Source organism: Peromyscus leucopus, chromosome 13 (genome assembly GCF_004664715.2).
Source record: "Peromyscus leucopus breed LL Stock chromosome 13, UCI_PerLeu_2.1, whole genome shotgun sequence".
In the NCBI taxonomy this organism is placed as follows: Eukaryota; Metazoa; Chordata; class Mammalia; order Rodentia; family Cricetidae; genus Peromyscus; species Peromyscus leucopus.
In genome coordinates this window covers 65,874,513-65,894,268 of record NC_051074.1, presented here as the reverse complement: position 1 = coordinate 65,894,268, position 19,756 = coordinate 65,874,513, and the positions used below count along the sequence as shown (strand labels likewise).

The 19,756-nt window shown below is 39.9% G+C and overlaps 1 protein-coding gene across 2 annotated transcripts in view; it reads left to right on the top strand.

Moving 5' to 3' along the window:
- Positions 1–19,756, top strand: part of Ercc5 (ERCC excision repair 5, endonuclease) — a 45,890-nt gene that overhangs the window by 14,026 nt on the left and 12,108 nt on the right. For both annotated transcript variants that reach the window (XM_028887172.2, XM_028887181.2), the window contains 7 exons: positions 2,081–2,224; positions 4,587–4,794; positions 7,383–8,495; positions 13,104–13,348; positions 13,706–13,825; positions 13,956–14,169; positions 15,479–15,623. In XM_028887172.2, coding sequence (XP_028743005.1) covers positions 2,081–2,224; positions 4,587–4,794; positions 7,383–8,495; positions 13,104–13,348; positions 13,706–13,825; positions 13,956–14,169; positions 15,479–15,623 — 2,189 coding nt within the window. The remainder of the gene's footprint in view (positions 1–2,080; positions 2,225–4,586; positions 4,795–7,382; positions 8,496–13,103; positions 13,349–13,705; positions 13,826–13,955; positions 14,170–15,478; positions 15,624–19,756) is intronic.

Sequence of the window (19,756 nt, the reverse complement as noted above, 5' to 3'; positions counted from 1 at the left end):
ATAGTAATACAGGCTTCTGTAGAATATAAGAACACTTTCTTGGGGCCAAGAATATAACTTGGTGATAGAGTGTTTGCTTTGTGTGCATAAGGTCCTAGATTCAATCCCTAGTGCTACAAATAAATACAAAAATAACAGACTGTCTTTATGCTTATAAAAAACTTAACAAATTTTGGCATATTTTATACCATCCCCTGAGTAGGATGGATATGTATGCATATATTTGTGTATATTCATTCCTATACAGATATTTTAATTATCTTTTGCAATGTAAAGCAGTGGTATAAAAGTAGCCATTTTTATCATCCTCTGCCATGATTCTTGGGGTTGATAAGTAAAGAGAGGTGCTTGTCTCTTGGAGTCTTCCATGTAGATGCTGTCAGAATGTTGCTTGGACTGAAGTCACTTCATGGGCTCCCTCGGTTGCTGTCTGGTGATTGACTCTGGCTATTAGCTAGACTTCAGTGAGGCTAGTGGCTACAATTTCCTGTAGCCTCCATGTGGCCTGTGCTATCCCCTAGCACTGGGGCTGTTCCAAGAGGAAGCATCCAAAGGGAGATCCTAGGCAGAAACCATACTGCCTTGCTTTGGAAGTTGTATAGTTTCCTTTCCACCACATTCTTGGCTACATGTTTTCAGGGCAGTGCCTACAAGGAAATAATGTCAACAAGAGAGTAAAAGACTCTGCTCACATGGTAAAGCTATCACCATGTCAGTGAGGGCTGCCTTTAAACATTGAAGTTGCCTCAGGAATTACAGTATAAAGCACTACTCCTGGCTTCTTAACAAGATTTTTTGAAAGATTTATTTACTTTTTCCTTCTTTGTTTTTTAAATGTGTATGGGTGTTTTTCCTGCATGTATATCTGCACCAGATTCATGCAGAGTCTATGGAGGTCAGAAGAGGGTGTCAGATTCCTTGCAACAGATATTTGTGAACCGTCATGTGAGGTGCTAGAAATCGAACCTAGGTACTTTAGAAGAGCAGCTATTGCTCTTAATCACTGAGCCATCTCCTAAGATCCCATTGTACAGTTTTTTGAATGAACATTTTTCTCAAGCTTATTAAGGTACTAGATAATATTCTTTGACTCCCAATGTCTATTGTTTTGTATGTCTGATAGAAGACTTTTAAGCTAAAATTCCAGGTTCTTTCATCTTCCTGAGGCTGTGCATTATCTGTGCATCAGACATTATCAGGTGGTGGTGGTTAAAATTAAGAATCTTACAGTCAGGATTCAGTGTTCACAGGCTGTGTGATGTAAACAAGTTAATTTCCTTTTATTTTAATCTTTGGTTTTTTTTTTAAACTTATTTTTATCTTATGTGAACTGGTGTTTTGCCTGTGTCTATGTCTATGTGAGGGTGTCAGATCCCCTGGAACTGGAGTTACAAACAGTCTTAAGCTGCCATGTGGGTGCTGGGAATTGAACCCAGGTCTTCTGGAAGAGCAGCCAGTGCTCTTAACTGCTGAGCCATCTCTCCAGCCCCCAAATTAATTTCTTTAAGACATTATTTTCTTAAAAAAAAATCTAATGTGACTATAAAAATGGTTCTTATCCACATTTCAGAACCCTTACACTTGTTTTTCCTCAGTTTGGGCTTCCCACTCTCATCAGGTTCTTGGTATTTTTAAAATCCCTGCCCAGGACATCTGTCTTGATAGGGTTTCTCCATCTACCATGTAAGATTTTGTCCCTTTTTGTTTCCCTGATTACTCGTGTCAGATCAGCCTGTTGGATGTTCTAACAGTTATCTTGCTTATTTATTTACTTGTTTACATGACTTACTCTACTCCTAAGATTAGGGCACTTATGTACACAGTCACCACAGTACCCAGAGTCTTAGAGCAGGGCCTTGGTAGTACATAGTGCCTGGTAAGTGATTTGCTTTGGAGTGAGTGAACAAATGAAGGGACTTATCTGTTTGTTCACTGTGATGCCTGTTGCAAAATGTATACTTCTGTGTGTAGATTATATAGAGCTGTATTTATGATATAAACACAGTGAATGTTTGTAACAATGAATAGATCTATATGGGTAAATATAAACTTAATGTTGTTAACATTTTACTTCCCACAGGAAGAATTCTTTCATAATCCTCATGCTATTGATATCGAGTCTGAGGATTTCAGCAGCCTGCCACCTGAAGTAAAGCATGAGATCTTGACTGACATGAAGGAGTTTACCAAGCGAAGACGAACACTGTTTGAAGCAATGCCAGAGGTAAAACAGCCAGCAGTGTACAATAGCACACCAATGCCTAGAATTGAACTTCAGCAAAACTCAAAGAAGGGGAAAAAGAGGGATGGTACTTAGCGTCTAAGTCTCCACTTTGGACAGTAGCTCAGTTGCAAGGACACAGAATTTGTATGTGTTACATCCCATAAGGCATAGTTTATTTATTTGTTCATTACAACTCATATATATTCAAAGAAATCTTTTGGACGTTCTGTCCAAGACTAGGCCTTTTCTTCTGTGTATTCTCAGCACCTTGTAACATGGTATTCTAGTTCTCAGCACAGAACATGCCTGTTCTTATCATGGCTACACTCTCAAAAGGTACCTCAGTGTCTGACATAGTAAGTGCCCAGCATGCTATGGTTCTTGACATAGTTCTTAGAAATTACTTTAAACCACAACATACATTGCCTTAAAAAAGTAACCGTAACATGGAAAATACTTATGATGTGAAATTCCAAATACAGGATTATGTGTGTTCCTCTCCTTTGTGAATGTGGGAATAGGGTGGCCTGAGTATGGTGACTTCGGAAGTCACAGGAAGCTGAAGCAGGTGTGGTGTGCATGGTTGTGTATTGTTTTGTCCTGATAATGTTGATAACGATTACATAGTTTATGCCCCCATCGAGCACTTGCTGTCTTTAGTTCCTGATGTGAGTTCCATTTTCCTTCCCTTTGCTACCACATGCTATTTCCAGTAGTTTTCCTCAAACACTGAGGTGGAATGTAAATTTATAGCAATTGATGTGTTTTTTTTTTTTTTTAACTTGCTGTAGACTTTAGAATACTTTCTACTTTGTTACCAGAAAGATTTTTTTTTTTAAAATGGATTTATCTTTTTATTTTTGATTTTTTTCTTTTCTTTTCTTTCTTTTTTTTTTTTTTTTTTGAGATAGGGTTTCTCTGTGTAGTTTTGGTGCCTGTCCTGGATCTTGCTCTGTAGACCAGGCTGGCCTCAAACTCACAGAGATCCACCAGGCTCTGCCTCCTGAGTGCTGGGATTAAAGGCGTGTGCCACTGCCACCTGGCTTATTTCTGATTTTCTATGTAGTTAGTGCAGATAAGAAAATAATAGGGTATATAGAAGTGATATTATTAGGTTTTTGGGTACAAGAAATAAATTTATTGGGCTGGGCAGTGGTGGTGCATGCCTTTAATCCCAGAACTTGGGAGGCAGAGGCAGGTGGATCTCAGTGAGTTTGAGGCCAGCCTGGTCTACAAAGTGAGTTCCAGGACAGCCAAGGCCCTTATACGGAGAAACCCTGTCTCTAAAGATCAAAAAAAAAGAATTTTTATTTCAAAGGGAAAGTAGTCCAGGCTCCATTTATCTTTCAGGCATGTTTTTTGGGGGATTGGGTTGTGAAGAATCTCTTGAGTATGAGTGGTAGAATTAAGATTTGAGTGGAGTGAGAAGGAAAGGAGACAGCCCCTAGTGGTTTTCTCTTTGCAACTATGGTGTTACTAGAGCTGGAAGGCTAGGAAGGCTAGGGTGGTTCCATGAGAAGAAAAGTTCCAAGTAGTCCAGGGTGATCTTTGGTATGACTTATCCATTGTGCACATATGATGTTCATAAGAGAAGATCCATGTCCTAGTTGCAGGGATAATCGTGAGACTAGTAATAGACTCAGTTGTGTAAGCCATCTGTCTGAGGACTCCCATGTGAGTCTGGTGTTGAAGTCTCAAGTCCATCATTTGCAGACTGGAGATGGGAAAATGTTTTATTGGATAAATCAAGGTAGTTTATATAAAAGTGCTTAGAATACCCTCAATGGGAAAGGCTTTGTACTTGTTAATTATGATTATTAATACCTCTGGTTGCTTTATTCTATGTCATATATGGACTCAGGACAGTGCTAGGCACTTCACCTGTATCTACAAGGTTGTGTTTTGCTGAATTACCATCACATGTCATACTACAGCCATGTAGTCTAGCTCAGCAAATGATTTTTGAATGAATGATTAATAAAAAGATCCTTCATAATTTCTTTTGCTTAATTCTTTTTGTTTCAAAGATATTTTTTTAAGGCTGTTAAAATGTCATATGTGCTAATCAAAGTACTTGGGAGGCAGAGGCAGGAGTATTTCCACAATTTCAAGGCCAGCTTGGTCCTATATAGTGAGTTCCAGGCTAGCTTGGGCTACTTATTGAGAGACTGTCTCAAAGACAAACAACAACAACAAAGAAAAACAAAAAACAAAAAAGGAAGTTAGCACTGGAACCCCCTCCCCCCTTAGTTTTCAAGTTTTATTTTTATGTTATGAAACTATACCTTTTGGGGATGGGTTGGTGAGCAGTGGTATTATCTGTGTTAGTGTAAAGCAACAATTTTGTTTATTTTGTCCCCAGGAGTCTAATGATTTTTCACAGTACCAGCTGAAAGGCTTGCTTAAGAAAAACTACCTAAACCAGCACATAGAAAATGTCCAAAAGGAAATGAACCAGCAGCACTCAGGACAAATCCAGAGGCAGTACGAAGATGAGGGAGGCTTTCTGAAGGAGGTGGAGTCAAGGAGAGTGGTCTCTGAAGACACCTTACATTACATCTTGATAAAAGGTACCAGGCACTGTCATTAATTCGACAGTTACAAGCCATAGGATAGGGATGCAGTTTGCTCCTGCCGCCATGCCTTCCCTGCATGGTGGGCTACATTCCTCTGTGCCAGCCAAAGCCGAGATAGAGCGTCTGAGAACTGTGCACTTCAGGCTCTTGTTAGGGCTTATGCAGGTAGCCACAGAGGCTGTGTCTTGATTCTGATGGCCATCCTATATCTAGAACACAGCATTTTGTAGTGTTTCTTTCCATCTTCAGGCTCCTGCATTCTTTCTGTCCCCACCCTCCCCCATTTTGTGATGTTCCCTGGGTATTGGTGTGTGTGTGTGTGTGTGTGTGTGTGTGTGTGTGTGTGTGTGTGTGTGTGTGTGTGTTGTATGAAAGTCTCATTTAGGGCTGAGCATTGACTGTCACCCTCTTCAGGGAGGAGCTTCTCTGGTCCAGGCTGGCAGTGGCACTAGTTTTGAGGTACAAATGTAGGGATTTGGGGAGCAGTTGGACTACATGTTCAATTAGCAAAATAGCAGCAGTACATTCTTCCCTAGGCCTTGTGACCTCTCTAGCCGTGAGTTTTGACTGGGTATACAGTCTCAGACAGTCTTTCCTCCTGTGGAGTGGGCCACAACCAGTTGAGTAGTATGTTGATTGACCCAGAGTATTCTTGCCACTGCTGTACTAATGGGCACATATGGTTTGTCAGGTCAGAATTGTAGCACACAGAGTTCACCACCAGGAGAGAATTGAAAATTCCTCACTCCCAGCAGCCTGCCTACTACCTTTCAGTTCTCTGGAAGCTAGGTAGCAGGGAGGAGACTTCCAGCTCACTTCCAGCTTCTTTGTCCTGTGTCCAGGGTGTGTAGTGTCATTTGCAATAGGAATTTACCATCTAGTTCTGGTGGATAACCAAGAACAATGGCCTATATTGTTTTGGGAGCTTGGGGCTGTCTGGTCAGAGACTCATGGGGAGTATCTTGCACATGGCAATGGGATTTTGATCAATACCCATGGCTTCTGGGAGCAATATTGTCAATTCACACAAGGTACTTCCATTCAAACTTTTTTTAAAAATTGTTTTTTTTTTTTAATACAGTGGTGCATTTCCATGTGGTTTTTGCATGCATCTTTGGTTTTGGTTGATCCTTCCCACCTTTCTTCTATTCTTCCAATTCCCCTAGTTAAACCTTTCTGCCCCTGGTATACCCTTTTCATATCATGTGGAGAAACACTAATTTTTAAAAAACGAGAGAAAATAAAGTAACATATTGAGCTGCAATCTTGATGTGATAGAGAAAACAGAAGTTGAAATTATAGGATTTAGAAGTAGACATGACCTTGATTTCCAGTTCTGATACTTAATTTGAGCAAGTGGTCTAACCTTTGAGTCTTCACTTTCATGTCAGGCACTTTGTCTCTCTGATAGAGGTTTGTTCTGTGGGTTGTGTCAGGTCTTGTTTGTAAAGTGTCCAGTATGTGTTGGCTTCGGTTATTTATAAATTTATTGTACACATTAACTACATAAGGTAGAGTTTTGCTCCCATAGACAGTAGAATGACTCTAACATTTCCTCGGGCCTTTGACCATTTTTCTTTGTGATGGGTGCAAATGTAAAATTTACTTTATTTTAAAACAATGTAAGAAAAAATATGTTATATCAAAGTAATTTTAAAATTGAAGTTAGCATTAAAAATATACAACAAGGAGCAATTAAGATCTCGTCTTGCTTTTCCAGAGGAGTTGGGTTCCACACGTCACCCACACAAGTGGCTCAAAAGTGCCTGTAACTCCAACTCCAAGGGATCCAACATTCTCTTCTGGCTTTCCCAGGCACCCACACACATAGGGCATTCATTTACACAAACAAACACACACACACACACACACACACACACACACACACACACACACTAAAACAAACAAATAAAAATAAAGTCACAACCTATAAAGCCATGTTTGAATCAGAAGGCATCTCATACTGCCTCATTATTCCATACCATTAGTACTCAGCAACTATCAAATATATTTCTATTTTCTTTATTGTTGCTTTTCCTAAGGGAGTATTGGAGTTTTTTCATTTCAGATTTTATGATAAAGAACTTAGTTTCAAATTTATTTTTGAATTTGCTAGTAATTAAAATAATAGGGAGAAAGATAATTTTATAAATTTAAATTCACATGTGTGAGCACTAACACCAGGATTTAATTTCTTTTTTTTCCTATAGAAACAAATATGAAATAATCTAAAATAGAATTATGTTTTATGAGATAGATAAAAGTACTTTTTTTACTTTTGACTGTGTAGTATGACAAAATAAAATTTTAAATTACAAAATAGAACCTAGGGTACTTTGTGGCTCTGAGTTCTGGGAAAAGATATCTATGATAAAGCCAGTAGAATTTTGGTTAGGTAGTAACAGTTATATTTAGTCACTAATAGATTAGCTGCTACAGAACCAACCACTTTATAATTAGTGGATGGATTTAATAAAAATGTATCACTATATTTATGATCTCAGATTCTCTTGTTCATCTTCCCAGAAATATAGTTGTCACACTGTGAATTGCATGGTAAGAAATGTCTTAATTTCTCTCAGGTATTCAAACTAAGAAAGTCATGGATGTGGATTCAGAGGCTTCTCCTTCTTCCAGCAAAACACACAGCATGTCCTTCGACCTGAAGTCGTCACCCCATGAGAAAGTGAAGCCAGAGAAAGAACCAGAGGCCGCACCTCCTTCTCCAAGAACTTTACTGGCTATGCAGGCAGCCATGCTGGGAAGTAGCTCAGAAGAGGAGCCAGAGAGGGAGAGGGATTCGTGGGCCACTACAGATGCAGGCTCTGTATCACCACAGACCCTTGCAGCTATTCAGAGAGCTCTGGATGATGATGAAGATAGGAAAGTGTGTGAGGGGGGTGATGAGCCAACAGGAAGGGCAGTGATGAGAGTGTTGGGTGATGATAAAGATGGAGAAGTTTGTGCCAGGAGTGATGAGGTGGCAATGAGAACACAGGTTGGAGATAGGCCAAACCAGGAGCACAGTGATGGAGCTGTAGTAAGAGGTGGAGGCGTGCCATTTGCCACAGTTCCTCCTTTATCCACCGTGACTGTAGTAAAGGAGTATGTGGTCAGCTCCAGTAGTGAAAAAGAACAGATAGCCTCGGCTCATTCATTGAATACTGCTTGTCATGAAGCTGGTGAATGTTATGCTCCAAAAGAACAGATGTCACTTATTCATGTGGTGAATGAAGCATCTCAGATAAGCAGTGAGTATGAGGTTGAGGGGAAGCAAGCTCCCTTTCCACCAGCATGCACAGAACAACTTGTGTGCAGTGATGCCTCCGGACTCCTTAGGGAACCTCCAATAAGAACACATTCCGATCAGAGGATAGACACACACCCTGAAGAGCCCAAGCTGCAGAAAGGTCTCTACCCACCTGAGAGTAAATGTGTTTCCTCTCATTTTTCAAGTGATGATGAAACAGAAAGTGTACAAAATACTGCTTCCAAAGCATGGAGCATAGTTCACATCCCTTCAGAGGCAATGGGTAACTTAGAAAAGGCATTGTCTTCTAATGCTGATGAACATGGAGATTCCCTGAAAACCATCCAACAACGGGAGATGCCTGAAGCTACTGCCAGGGAATTGATTTTAGTCCCAAAGCCCATGGGACCAAAGGGGATGGAGTCTGGAGAAAGCGAATCTGATGGTAGGTACTTCTTTAAGGGAATGGAATGGGACGACTTGATGTCTATAGGGACTAGGAGAACCTGTGGTATAACCCTGTTTACATCAGAGGAACCAGGAAGAAAGGAGAAATGAGCTTCCTAGCATCACACAGCTAGGATGGGGATGCCCTGCTTTACTGGACTGTTTTTGGTATCTTTAAGATTTCATTTTATTTTATATGTATGGGTGTTTGTTTTGTCTGCATGTCTGTGCACATATGCATGCAGTGTCCATACAGAAGGGGGCAGCAGATCTTCTGCAACTGGAGTTATAAATGGTTTTTGCATTGCCCTGGGCACTGGGAACTTAATGCAGGGCCTCTGCAAGAGCAGCAAATGTTGTTAACTGCTGAGCCATTTTGGCAGCCTCTGTCCTTGGTATCGTTGAAGGAAGGGAGTGCCGTGCCTGGAGAAAAGAAAGATGAATTTCCTTTAACTTTTGTTAACTTCTTACTTTGACATACAAAAATGACAAGATTGGAAAGCTGTCATAGAGTACTGACTGATTCACACTTAACTTAGAGGCCAGTATTTTGTCTCATTTGTTTTGTATTCTCTGACTCTGTCTCTGTCTCTCTTTATCCCTGCCCCTTCTGCCTCTTCCTCTCCTTCACCTCTTTTCACCTCTTCCTCTTTTTGTCTCCCTCTCTCTCTCTTTCCCATGCATTCTCTCCATGTACACCTCTCCTCTCTCTCTCTTTCTGTATATACGTATGCAATGATACTCATTGTTTATAGCTTTTTTGTGCAGTCATCTGCTTGTTAAAATTTGATTCCAGAATCAAAGGTACTTTGGTTTCTTTATAGGCATTTGTCAGGGAGATGTTCTGCCTGTTTTCAGTGTGCCCACAGAGATAACCAGGGACTATTGGCAGGATAGTGGAGTCTAGATTGGCAGGGTAGTGGAGTCTAGAGCAGGAATCTTCAGCTAGGGAGCCTCCCCATTCTGGCACCCTGGTAGTAGGGTACCCTCAGGCAAGTCACATAACACTCTGAACTTTATTTCTTACATAATGAAAGAATGTATGTACACACATACACATTTGTGCATATATACATATGTGTGTATGAAGCATGTATTTGCTAATTTAGTATTTGAAATGACTTTATAAACCACATTTCAAGTAATGAAGATAACTGCATGTGTATATGTTTACACATAATTTGTGTCCTGTTACTGGTCAGATTTCTGTTATTTATATGTTTATTTATTTGAGATTCATATAACCTAGGCTGGCCTTATACTTTTTATGGAGCTGAGGCTTGTCTTGAACTTCTGACCCTCTTGCCTCTACCACCTGAGTGCTGGGGTCACTGTAAATGAGCCATCCCAATTAAATGTTTCCTTTGTAAGAGTTGCCATGGTCATAGTGTCTCTTCACAGCAATAAAAATCTTAGCTAAGACAGATATAGTAGCAAGCTTATGGAGGCCAGGAGTGGAATGTGATAGTTTGAATGTGATTGGCCCCAATAAGCTCATAGGGAGTGGCACTATATAGAGGTCCACCTTGTTGAAGTAGGTGTGGAGTTGTTGGAGGAAGTGTATCATTGTGGGGTGGGCTTTGAGGTCTCCTATGCTCAAGTTACACCTCCTTTGGTTTGCTTCCTGTTGCCTGCAGATCAAGATGTAGGACTTTCAGCTCTTTCTCCAGTACCATGTCTGTCTACATACTGCCATTTCCTGCCATGATGATAATGGACTAAATCTCAGAACTGTAAGCCACACCAATTAAATGTTTTTCTTTATAAGAGTTGCTATGGTCATGGTGTCTCATCAGAGCAATAGAAATCCTAAGTAAGACAGTCACATTTATTAATTATTGATCTTACTGCCTGCACTATGAGTGTTCTGTTCAGAAAGTTGACTCTTGGGCCAATGCGTTCAAGTCTATTCACCACTTTTTCTATCATGTTCGGTGTATCTGGTTTTATGTTAAAGCCTTTGATCCATTTGGACTTGAGTTTTGTGCTAGGTGATTACTATGAATCTATTTGTATTCTTCTTCATGTAGACATCCAATTTGACCAGAATCATTTGTTGAAGGTGCTTTTTTTTTTTCTAGTATGTATTTCTGTTTATCAAAAATCAGGTGTCTATGGGAGTGCGGATTTATGCCTGGGTCTTCAGTTGTATCCATTGATCAATGTGTCTGTTTTTATGCCCATAACATGTGGTTTTTATTACTACAGCACTGTAGTACTTGAAATCCAGGATGGTGAGACCTCCCACAGTACTTTTATTGTTCAGAATAGTTTTTGTTTCCTGGGTATCTTAGTTAGGGTTTCTATTGCTGTGAAGAGACACCATGATCATGGCAAATGTTATAAGGGAAAACATTTAATTGGGATAGTCAGAGGTTCAGCCCATTATCATCATGGTAAGACATGGTAGTGTGCAGGCAGACAGGGTGCTGGAGAAGTAGCTGAGAGTTCTACATCTTACAGGTGACAGGAAGTGGTCTAAGACACTGGGTGGTATCTTGAGCATATATGAGACCTCCAAGACCACTTCCACAGTGACATACTTCCTCCCACAAGACCATAACTACAAGGCCATACCTCCTAATAGTGCTACTCTCTTTGGGGGCCACTTCCACCACACTAGCTTTGTGTGTGTGTGTGTGTGTGTGTGTGTGTGTGTGTGTGTGTGTGTGTGTGTTTCTATAAGAAGCTGAAGTTTGTCCATCCAAGATCTGTGAAAAATTGTGTTGGAATTTTGAATAGGATTACATTGAATCTGTAGGTTGCTTTTGATAGGATGGCATCTCCTTGTATCTTCAATTTCTTTCTTCAAAGACATTTTATCATACAAGTCTTTCACTTGCTTGGTTAGAGTTACCCCAAGATATTTTATATTATTTGAGGCTATTGTAGAAGGTGTTGTTTCCATGATTTCTTTCTCAGTCTATTTGTCATTTGTATATAGGAGGGCTGCTTTTTTTTTTAAGTTAATCTTGTATCCAGCCATTTTGCTGAAAAGTGTGTATCAGCTGTAGGAGTTCCCAGGTTGTGGGGCATTTACCCACCAATCCCACAGCTCCCCAGAGTTTTTTTGAGTGGGAACAGCAGGAAATATTAGATAGAAGGATTTATATTGCGGAGATAAACAGATAGAAAATAAAGGATAACCTCAAGAGTGCCTGGAACCTTTTCCAACGGCCCGACTGTCTCTGCCCCAGGGTATTTATATAGACACCAAAGGGTGGAGCAAATGACCTCCTCCCCCAGCACAGCCAAGTGCAGACCATCTCAGACACCTGCACTCAGGCCCGTGGTCCTGTTCATCCTCTCTATGCGGACCTGCTGGGTAAAGCCACGAGGAACCTAAAAACAGGCTCCCACACCAGGTGGAATTTTTATGGTCATGTATATATACTATCATATCATCTGCAACTAAAGATACTTTGACTTCGTTCTCTCCAATTTGTATCCTATTGATTTCCTTCAGTTGTCTTATTGTACTAGATAAGACTTCAAGTACTATATTGAATAGGCCTGGAGAGAGTGGACAGCCCTGTCTTGTTCCTGATTTTAGTAGAATTGCTTTGAGTTTCTCTGATTAATTTGGTGTTGGCTATAGATAAGCTGTAAACTGCCTTTATTATGTTTAGGTATGTTCCTTGTACCCTGATCTCTCCAAGACTATTAATCATGAAGGGGTGTTAGATTTTGTCAAAGGTGTTTTCTGCATCTAATGAGATGATCATATGTTTTTTTAAGTTTGTTTATATGAGGGACTACATTTACTGATGTTCATGTATTGAATAATTCCTGCATTTCTAGGATGAAATGTACCTGATTATGGTAGATGGTATTTTTGATGTGTTCTTGGATTTGGTTTGCAAGTATTTTTATAGTAAGATTTTTCTTTGGGCTGCCAACTCACAAATAGCGATACTGAAACTTCTTATTAATTATAAAAGCTTGGCTTTTAGATTGGACTTGTTTTCAACTAGCTCTTATAACTTAACCCATATTTTTATTAATCTGCATTCTACCATGTGGCTTTTACCTCTATCCCATTCTGTGTGCCTATCTGCTTCCCTGACTTCCTTTCTGGGTTTTAAAAAGAAGATTAATTGACAGGACATAATTTAAAAAAGCTAGTAGGCAAATCTTTGAGAATTTGGTTCCCACTTTCAGTGACCAAAAGCCTAGTAGTTCAGTTTGTCTAATTGAAAGGCTTGTTTGGAAGTGCTAGGTGGGCATTTATAATGTAGTGTGTTTAAGAATAACAAGTTAGGGGCTAGAGAGATGGCTCAGAGGTTAAGAGTACTGGCTGCTCTTCTAGAGGTCCTGAGTTCAAATTCCAGCAACCACATGGTGGTTCACAACCATCTATAATAAGATCTGGTGCCCTCTTCTGGTGGGCAGGGATACATGCAGACAGAACACTGTGTACAAAAAAAATAAATCTTAAAAAAAAAAAAAAAAAAGAATAACAAGTTAATTGCATGTTTGAGGTTATAGTCAAATCCTTTCCTTTGGAGTCTGACATTTTTCAGGACTGTTCAGAAAGTTTTGATGACTTCAGAGTGCTTCTAATGTTTTCAATGCAGATGAAGTGACATCATTATATTTTGGACAGGAAGTTTCATTGAGGTACAGAGTGTGGTCAGTGATGATGAACTTCAAGCAGAGTCATCAGAGCCTTTTAAACCTCCCTCTGAACAAGATGAAGAAGAACCAAGAGGAACTCTGGAGGAAGGAATCCCCAGGGACACAGAACACCTACAGGACAGCTCTGACAGTGAGGACTTGGTCAAGGAAGAGCACAAAAAAACTGACGAATATGCTGAGGACTCATCTAATGAATGGCAAGATGTTGATTTGGTAATAATACAATGTTTTAACTTAGTGCCGAGGAAGCCAATCCTGTGGCTTTGAGATTTTAAGAATTGCTGGATAAATATTAATTAGCTGTTTTTAATTCATCTTCTTGTTACTCATGGTTCCCTTTTGAAATGTAACTTACATCTAGGGTAGATAGGTTTCTCATATGATGTAATCAAGTGACTGAAAGAGACAGTCTTGCCTGGAAATCTCAATAGGAAAACACTGTAAGGAGAAACAACTTATTGGTCATTTCAACCAGAAGAAATGCAGGCTTTATATTTTTATTTTTTTGTAACAAATGAACATAAGTGGATTATGACTGTAATGATCTGTGAATGGGAACATGTTTTATAGGAGGAATTAGACATCCTAGAGAGTAACCTCTTAGCAGAACAGAATTCACTGGAAGCTCAAAAACAGCAGCAAGAACGGATCGCTGTCTCTGTAACGGGCCAGATGTTTCTGGAAAGTCAGGTGAGTGTGACTTTAGCTTGGGCTTCTGTAGAATTGTCCTTCCTGTAAGAAGGGCTGTATGATATTGTCACACCCCTTGTGGTCAAGGTCATCAGTGCATTTCCTTGAGGGTGGTTTCTCTTAACTACAGGAACTCCTGCGCCTGTTTGGCATTCCCTATATCCAGGCTCCCATGGAGGCAGAGGCGCAGTGTGCCATCCTGGACCTCACTGATCAGACATCTGGGACCATCACTGATGATAGTGATATCTGGCTGTTTGGGGCCCGGCATGTCTATAAGAATTTTTTTAACAAAAACAAGTTTGTAGAGTACTACCAATATGTGGACTTTCACAACCAATTAGGTAAGATTCAGATTGTGGTCACTTCCCACAGTTCACCCTCCTGATTTGCCTCGTGTTTTTTTTTCTGAAGGATCTAATTTGATGCATGAATGGAAATGGGAGGTCATAGGATTTTAAAACTTGGATTTAAGAAGATAAAACCCTATTGTTTTTCTTGCAGTTAAGTTATCTACAAGGTTAGTTGAGTTACCTTACAGTGAACCAGAGATGCTCTCATAGGGTAGGGAATGGAGCCATTGGTGTTCCTGATGTTGACCACACAGTCATCCATCCATTCAGCTGGGAAGTGCACACTGAGTGACTCTCATATGCCAGTCATTCTTGACAGTGGGAAAATAGCAGAGAATGAAACAATCTAGTGGAAGGAAAAGATGCTGGCTGTGTTTACAAGTTATAATGTAATACTTGGTGTGCACCATGGGGGGAAAAACAAGCAGAACAAGAATGAGGACCAGCTTGTAGGAGAGCACATGATGTTCCTCACAGAGGTGTCCTCAGGGAAGACTTTGTTTGTGGCAGCATAGGGTAGACTCCCTAAGGAAATAGTAAGCAAAGCTATAAATAAATACTCAACAAAGATCATGTCAGAGGGATTTAAAGATTTTCAAGGCCTCAAGGCAGAAGATTGCTTATGTACATGTTCTAGAGAAATAAAGAGGCCAGTGACAATGGGGGAGGAGGGTAATATCAGTAGTTACACTGGAGAGATAAAACTGAAGCCTCATAGTGTCTGGTACACCAGAGAAACAGTGCTCGTGTCCTGGATGTAGGATATGGGAGGAGGGCTTCTAGCTTCCCGTTTCTGGGCGAGTGGTAGAACGCAGCAGAGGAAGAGAGAATTGAGTTGGGATAAGTTCAGTCTGAGAGTCTCATTAGATCTACAGACAGTTGGTAAGGGAATGCATGTGCCTGTGATCAGAAGGAGCATATTAGCTAAATGTAGAGGTCAGCATGTATAGGGAATTTAAAATGAGAATGAAGCCTGGCGGTGGTGGTGCACGCCTTTAATCTTAGCACTTAGGAGGCAGAGACAGGCAGATCTCTGTGAGTTCAAGACTAGCCTGGTCTACAAAGTGAGTTCCAGGACAGACTCCAGAGCTACAGAGAAACTCTGTCTCAAAAAACTGGGGGGAAAAAAGGAATGGTTAAAACTTAAAATCTCAATATAATGATACTTAACAAAAGAACCTATTTTTAAATGAAACATGTCTCTTTGGATGTTGGTTTATCATACACAGTTTATATAATAAAAATACTTATGTTATATAACTTTTATAAAGATTAAATCTAATTGTTGCTATTCATACAGGATTGGACCGGAACAAATTAATCAACTTGGCCTATCTACTGGGCAGTGATTATACTGAAGGGATCCCAACTGTTGGCTGTGTAACAGCCATGGAGATTCTCAATGAATTCCCTGGACGAGGCCTGGACCCACTCCTAAAATTCTCGTAAGGCTTTTTCTTCATGCCTTTAATTCAGGTATTTATATAAATACTCAGATTAAAAGGAAAAAAAAATTTTTTTAAAAATACACTGAGCTCTTACTGTATTGCCTAGGCTGAGCTCAAACTTGCAATCCTCCAGCCTCAGCTTCCTACATAGTTGCTACTGTTGGTGTGTGCCACCACACCAGAGGATCTGTTTCTAAAATCTTGATGTCCCAAGCCACTGTTCATTGAAGGAACAGTGGGAAACAATGGGTGTGGTTTCTAGGGCCCTCGTTAGTCTGTTTTCTTCTTAGTCATGCCTGGCTTATCCTAGGACACAAAGCCAGTTCTGCAGTGCTCATTAGTGTGTGAGCTGCCTCTGAGTTCATTTAGATGTTTGTAAAGTAGCTGATATGAGTTATATGCAGGCTTCAGCAATGGGAAAGGTAAGTAGTTGCAATCTACATCCTCAAGGTTCCTTGTGGTGATTGGGTAATGAAAAAGTGAATGAAATCATTCAGTGTTGCTAGGGAAATTATTCACCACATGTTCAGTGTTATGAAAGAAGTTGACCAGAAAAGTGCTTGGAGGTCCAGGGCCAGGAACTTTAGATATAAGTCACTGCCCATGAAAACGCATGTACTGACACAGAGGAGCACTATACTTGAGCTGCAACATCTGAGCTTAGGAGACCAATTATTTATTCCTTCACCATGGCTGTGACAAGTATCTGATGCAAGCCACTTAAGGAAGGTTAATTTTATTGATGTGGCTGATGGTTCAGGGTATAGTCTGTCATAGCCAGGCAAGCATGACAGTCAGAAGAAGAGAGAAATATATACTGTGCTCAGCTCACTTTCTCCTTTTCATTCAGTCTGGACCCTAGTCCATGAGATGGCTGCTGCTCATATTTAGGAGGACAGACTTCATACCTAAATTAATTCAGCCTAAAAACTCTGTCACAGACATGCCCAGAGGTTTGTCTCTATAGTGAATCTAGATGCTGTGCATTTTGCAGTCAATATTGTCAGAAACTCCCAATCCCAAAGATTGGTAGGAGCTGTGTCTCTGAAAGTAGTTTTAAAAATTGTGTTTGTATATTTATTTTTAAAGATTTATTTATTTTTATGTATATGGGTGTTTTGTCTACATGTAAGTCTATCACAAGCGTACAGTGCCTGCAGAGGCCAGAAGAGGGTGTCAGATCCCCTGGGACTGGATTTACAGATAGTTATTTGCCACCATGTGGGTGCTGAGAATTGAACCTGAGTCCTCTGGAAGAGCAGCCAGTGCTCTTAATCTTTGAGCCATCTCAGTGTGGAGAGTAAGAACAACTTATGAGGGTCAGTACTCTTTCCACCTGTGGGTCCTAGTGATTGAACTTAGGTCATCTGGCTTGGCAGCAAGCATTTTTACCTGTTAAACTATCTTGCTGACTCAGAAAGTAGCTTTTTCATAAGTTTTCCCTCAGTGGCTTGTTTTTTTTTTTTTTTTTTTTTTAAACTTGAAATATGACTCCCATAAATTCATCCCTTTAAAAAGTACAATTCGTTGTTATCTAGTTTATTCACAAAGTTGTGAGGGTACCTTGCAACCACCAGTTTGCAACAGGTAATCAGTTTAATTCATTTGTGTTTTCTGTAGTTGAATCTCCTGTGTTTGAAAAAAATGCAGGGACCTTATGGTCTGAAGAGTGAATACTTAGATGCAGTGTGAGATTGCAGTGATTGCTGGCTCCATACACCCTCAGGGCACATGCTGGTGCACTCATCTAATGCTTCCTTTCTTTTATCACACTTTTCTTCTTGAAAAATTGTCATACTGGGGCTAAGTTATTACATAGATCATCAACCATGGTTGGTAAATAACTATGTAGCTACAAATAACATTCTTCCACAAATGCATAAATATATCATAGAAACATTACATAGTATGCATCAAAATTATTATACTTAACACTTTGGTTTATGTAATTGCAATTAATTGGAAGCTACAATTACATGCACATTATACCCATTAAACATGCACCTACATGCACACATATGTACTAGCTGGTTTTATTATTTTTTTTACATGGTTTTCCTTTTACTGAAAATAGATTTTTTTTTCTTATATAATATATCCTGATTGTGGTTTTTCCTCCCTCTGCTCCCAGCTCCTCTCCAATTCAACTTCCATTTGGATCTATCCGCTTTCTGTCTCTCATTAGAAAACAAACAGGCTTCTATGGGATAATAATAAAATAAAATTAGTTAAAATAAAAACTAACAGTTTAGGATTGTGAAAAACAAACAAACACAAGGAAAAGAGCCTAAGAGAAGGCACAAGAAACAGAGACCCACTATTCGCACATGCAGGAATTCATAAAATCAGTAAATTGGAAACCAAAATATATAGGTAAAGAATACTCTTCCCACTTCCTTTCCTTTGGGTTCCCTGAGCCCTGAGGGGAGGGACTTGATAGACGCATCCCATTTAGGGCTGGGTGTTCCAAGATCTTTCACTCTCTGCATAATATCTGGCTGTGGTTCTCTGTATTTGTTTCCATCTGCTTCAAGAGGAAGCTTCTCTGATTATGGCTATGGCTCAGCAAGGCACTGATTTGTAAGTATAGTAGAATGTCATTATGATTCATTTTATTGATACATTTTTTTTTTTTTCTTTTAAGACTATTAGTATTTGGTTTTACCCTTGGTCCCTGGGCTATTGAGTCTCAGGTTCTTGGTCACCCAAGCAGGGTCAGGTGTAGCTTCTATCTCCTGGAGTGGGCCTTAAGTCAAATCGGATATTGTTTGGTTATTTCTATAAGCTTTGTACCACCATTGCCCTTGCATGTCTTGCAACCATGATACCATTATAGTATAAAGGGTTTGTTCCTGGGTTGGTATTTACATTTATCTTTTAGTAGCATGCAGAGTACCTTCCTGCATAGAAGACAACAGCATTAGGGGTAAAGGTCATGTAGGCACCATTTCGATTTCTCCATGTTCAATGAGTTGTGTAGGTGTTGTCTTCAGCAGTGGGTTTTTACTGTCAGTCTGTGGAGATGATGACATCTGGGTTGTTTGGGGTTCCCATGGTAACCAACAGCTCAACTAGATGTAACCTAATCCTGGAACTGAAAGTTTCAATTGATGACAAGAGATGTCTGTTTGGGGCTCTGTCTCTTCCATTATTTGGCAATTTTATTTAGATCACCTTCTTTTTTTTTTTTTTGATTTTTCGAGACAGGGTTTCTCTGTGTAGCTTTGCGCCTTTCCTGGAACTCACTTGGTAGCCCAGGCTGGCCTCGAACTCACAGAGATCCACCTGGCTCTGCCTCCCGAGTGCTGGGATTAAAGGCGTGCGCCACTACCTCCCGGCCAAGATCACCTTCTTATATGTATATATTTTAGGAAGTTTCTACTGTAGAAACTTCAAATGGCTCTTAAATTTAGCTGTCTCTCTCCATATTTCCTCCATCATCTGCCTCTCTCTTCCTTCTCTGCACTTGATTATCCTGTTCCAGCTAAACCTCCATCTATAACTATCTATTCTATTTCCCTTTCCTGGAGAGATATGTCTATTCCCCTTTTGTCCCATATTCTATACCTCATCTCTGTGATTTTATGGATTGTAGCTTGGTTACCATTGACAACAGCTAATATTCACATATCAGTGAATACATAACTGTATTTGTCCTTCCGGGTTTGCGTTACCTCATTCAGAATGATTTTTTCTAGTTCCATTCATTTACCTGCAAATTTCATGATTCCATTTTTTAATGGCAATGTAATACTTCATTGTGTAAATGTACCACATTTTCTTTATGTATGTACTCTTCTGTTGAGGGACATATAGGTTATTTCCAATTTCCGGCTGTTATGAATCGAACAGCAGAGAACATGGTTGAGCAAGTATCCTTGTGATAGGACCTTTGGGTATATGCCCAAAAGTGTTATAACTCGATCTTGAGGTAGATCAGTTCCTGTAGTTGGAATGTTTCTCTGGTCCTGCCTAGCCCTGCAGTCCTGCAGCCGCTTATAAAATAATCACTCAGAAGCTTATATTGATTATAACTGCTTGGCCATTAGATCAGGCTTATCACTGACTAGCTCTTACACTTAAATTAACCCGTAATTCTTATCTAAGTTTAGCCATGTGGCTTGGTACCT